At 50.2% G+C, this 3,549-nt stretch overlaps 1 protein-coding gene across 1 annotated transcript; it reads right to left on the reverse strand.

Moving 5' to 3' along the window:
- Positions 1 to 1,279: 1,279 nt before the first annotated feature.
- On the reverse strand, positions 1,280 to 1,591 carry LOC141161398 (histone H4-like). Its single transcript, XM_073646209.1, has one exon. It carries the CDS (start codon positions 1,589 to 1,591, stop codon positions 1,280 to 1,282), a length of 312 nt encoding a protein of 103 aa, XP_073502310.1.
- Between the last annotated feature and the right edge of the window lie 1,958 nt (positions 1,592 to 3,549).

Genomic DNA, 3,549 nt, shown 5'->3' on the forward strand with positions numbered 1-3,549 from the left:
GATTGGAAGGTGTTTGGTCCTGAGGAGAGAACATGGGAGCCCCGGGAGAACATCCATGCCCCTCTCATCCTTGATAAATTTCTCTCCGGCCTAAAAAAAGGGGGGCCTAAAGGGGGGGGTACTGTAGCGTCGGCGTCCCTGCCTCCTGCTAGGCAGGGACGCCGTTCCCCTCACCTCTCTGCTCCGGGCCCGGCGTCTTCCTCCCGCTCTGCTGGCAGCGCGCGCTGCTTCCCGGCCTCTGTGCTTAGGGCGCGCGCGCTCCCCCTCTCTTAAAGGGGCCGCGCGCGTCGTCCTAAGGAGTCCCCGGCCAATGGCCGGAGGACCTCACCATATATAAGGCACCTCCTCCAAAATGGAGGTGCCCGAGCAATGTTGTTGCAAAGCCTTTCAACTCTGCTTCAGCCCTCAGGTCCCGTTACCAGTTACCTGCCAGTCACCTGCCAGATTCCTGCTTGATACCTGCCTGATTCCTGCCTGATATCTGCTTACCTGCTTGCTATCCTGTGGTCCGACAGTCTGCCTACCAGCACCTGCCAGTCTGTCTATGGATCAGTCCGCCTGCGGACCAGGAAGTACCCACCAGATACCTGCCTGATACCTGCCTGCCTGTCCAGAGACTCTTACTCGCTCACCTGGGAGCGCTCACCTGCTACCTGCCTGCTAGCCTACCTGGAGGCTTAGCCGTCACTTGCTGTGACCACCTGCCTGTCCAGAGACTCTTACTCGCTCACCTGGGAGCGCTCACCTGCTACCTGCCTGCTAGCCTACCTGGAGACTTAGCCGTCACTTGCTGTGACCACCTGCCTGTCCAGAGACTCTTGCCCGCTCACCTGGGAGCGCTCACCTGCTACCTGCCTGCTAGCCTACCTGGAGGCTCTGCCGTCACTTGCCGTGACCACCTGCCTGTCCAGAGACTCTTGCCCGCTCACCTGGGAGCGCTCACCTGCTACCTGCCTGCTAGCCTATCTAGAGACTCTTTCCCTGCTGTCACTTGCCGTGACCACCTGCCCGTCTAGAGACTCTTACCCTGCTGTCACTTGCCGTGACCATCCGCCTGTCAAGAGACTGTCCCCGTCACTTGCCGTGACTTGCTGCCCTTCTACCCAGAGACTGTCCCTGTCACTTGCCGTGACTAACTGCCCGCCTTCCCTGGGAGCCACCCGCTTCCTTACAAGGACTGCCCCTTTGTATAGTTGCTCAGAGGTTCCACCTCCCAGACCCGTTACACGGTGGCTCTGAAAAGAGCCTTTTGGCTGTAAGGATGGAGCAGAGAATACAATTAACCTCCGAAGCCGTAGAGAGTGCCGCCTTGGCGCTTGAGCGCGTACACCATGTCCATAGCGGTGATGGTCTTCCTCTTGGCGTGCTCGGTGTAGGTGACACTGTCACGGATCACGTTCTCCAGGAAGACTTTCAGGACACCGCGAGTCTCTTCATAGATGAGGCCGCAGATGCGCTTGACGCCTCCTCTGCGAGCGAGACGGCGGATGGCAGGCTTGGTGATGCCCTGGATGTTATCACGGAGCACCTTTTTGTGCTGCTTGGCACCGCCCTTCACGAGACCTTTCCCTCTTTTACCGCGATCAGACATCATCCAAAGTCAGCTGAAAACTGTGACGAAGCCCCACGGACTCTTCTTTTTTTTAGCGGATGGGTGGACCAGAGAGAAGACTGCAGAGGTGACGCGTTTCCAGGGCGGGTCTTACAGAATCTACATTAGCTCCTCCTTCCTCTGCTGATTGGCTGAACACTGAACTGCTGGGGAGTTTGAATTTCCCGTTCATTGTGCAGTTTCTGCAGTTCTTTCCAGCTTCTACTCTATGTAACTTATTTCCCTGTGAAGAGAAATATCCCAAATATTGTCATCACCTTTCCAGATCATGGTGGAGAAATCTAATCAATGAAATTCATAGTTGGAGAAATAACCTGACAATCATAAATGAAAATGAATATATTTTTATAACATGAATACAAAACCACCAAGGACACACAACATAACAGATTTGAAGAGCAAAAACTCAACAACAAAAAAAAAACTCAGGATGTAGTGCTCTTCAATGAGAATTAACCAGGTCTTTACTGAAAATTCCACTGAACACTGAAAGAACAATTTTACAAATATATTAATACCACATATGTGTGTTTTTTTATTTTTTAAGTTTCTCTGATTTAAACGGGAGTAATTGGGAAGTGATTCCACCCTGTGATCATCTGTTTGCCTGTACTATGCACAGCGCTGTATACAGCTATAGTATATAGCTATAGCCATGGTTACCTGTGAACATCAGCCGTGAGCTGGCTTATATAGACGTGCAAACATGACAGATATGAGGGTCTTCAGCAGACCCCTTGCTTTCATGACACCCCTATTCAAACTGCCCATCACACGTTCTGAGTCTTTGTGCCCACGATGCGTTTTTTAAGCGTTCCCGCAATGGCAATTCCGCTGCAGAAACGCTTAAAAAACGCTTGATAGAAGGTCTGCCATGGTCCCCAACGATTATCCGCATGTGTTGTGCACATGCTGCGGAAATTTCTGCTGCCGATTATCATTGCGGAAAAAAACGCAGCACTACCAATTATTTTGCGAAAGAGCTGTATTTTCACCGCCATTGACTTGCACTGGAACGCTTGGATTCCACATCACTGGATCTGTACATGCGGATTCCATGCGTTTCAATGTGCGGATGTTACCCGGGTGTGCAGCACAGGAGACTCTCCTCCAGACCCAGGTACCATAGAACCTGTAAAAAAAAAGAATAAAATGAAAAAATAAACATTATACTTACCTTCTGATGGCCCCCGGTGTCTTTGTTCTGGCTTGCCGGCAGATCGCGGTGGACTCAAGGACATGCCATGACGTCATTTAGTCATGTGACGGGTCACGCGACCGCTGACGTTGGCAGGTCCTTTCAGTGCACCGCGAGCCGCCGGCAAGCCGAGACGCATCGAATAAAGACTCCGGGGGCCATCAGAAGGTAAGTATAAATTTATTTTTTATTTTTTAACATTCTTTCGGTCACACTATATAAATCTATGCCGGCTGCGTGGATTTATATAGTGTGACCAAGTTGTCAAGCACTTTCCAGGTGATGCTAAAATCGCTTGGAAAGCGATTGACAACTCGCATGTGGAAATACATGTGAAGAACGCTTCACATCCGCTTGTCCCTGGCAGGAAAAACGCATGTACAATCCGCATGTGTTTTTTCTGCCAGGGAGATGTAGAAACTTTCAGGAAAAAATCTGGAGCATTTCTGCATCGTGGACACATAGCCTGCATCACTGTGATAGACTGAAGAAGTTAAGCTCCTCTCAAGACTGTTGCAGGCGGATGATGGCTGAATAACTCAACCATCAACTGTCGGCAAAGATACCGGCTTAGTTCCCTACACACCAGGAGTATAATAATTAAATAACATCCTACTGGTGTATAAGCTTACACTAACATTATTCAATGGAATGGTGGCGCTAATGGTTAAGACCTATATCTGCTGCAAGAGAGGACAACTACCACAGTTGTCTGACGTTTTCAAGATAAAAAATATAT

This window comes from Phyllobates terribilis, unplaced genomic scaffold, assembly GCF_046119375.1.
Source record: "Phyllobates terribilis strain yellow unplaced genomic scaffold, ASM4611937v1 Scaffold_9__5_contigs__length_417890890, whole genome shotgun sequence".
Classification (NCBI taxonomy): Eukaryota; Metazoa; Chordata; class Amphibia; order Anura; family Dendrobatidae; genus Phyllobates; species Phyllobates terribilis.

Bases quoted from the DNA above. Each gene is read 5' to 3' on its own strand.
- LOC141161398 (XM_073646209.1), bottom strand. From the start codon at position 1,591: ATGTCTGATCGCGGTAAAAGAGGGAAAGGTCTCGTGAAGGGCGGTGCC.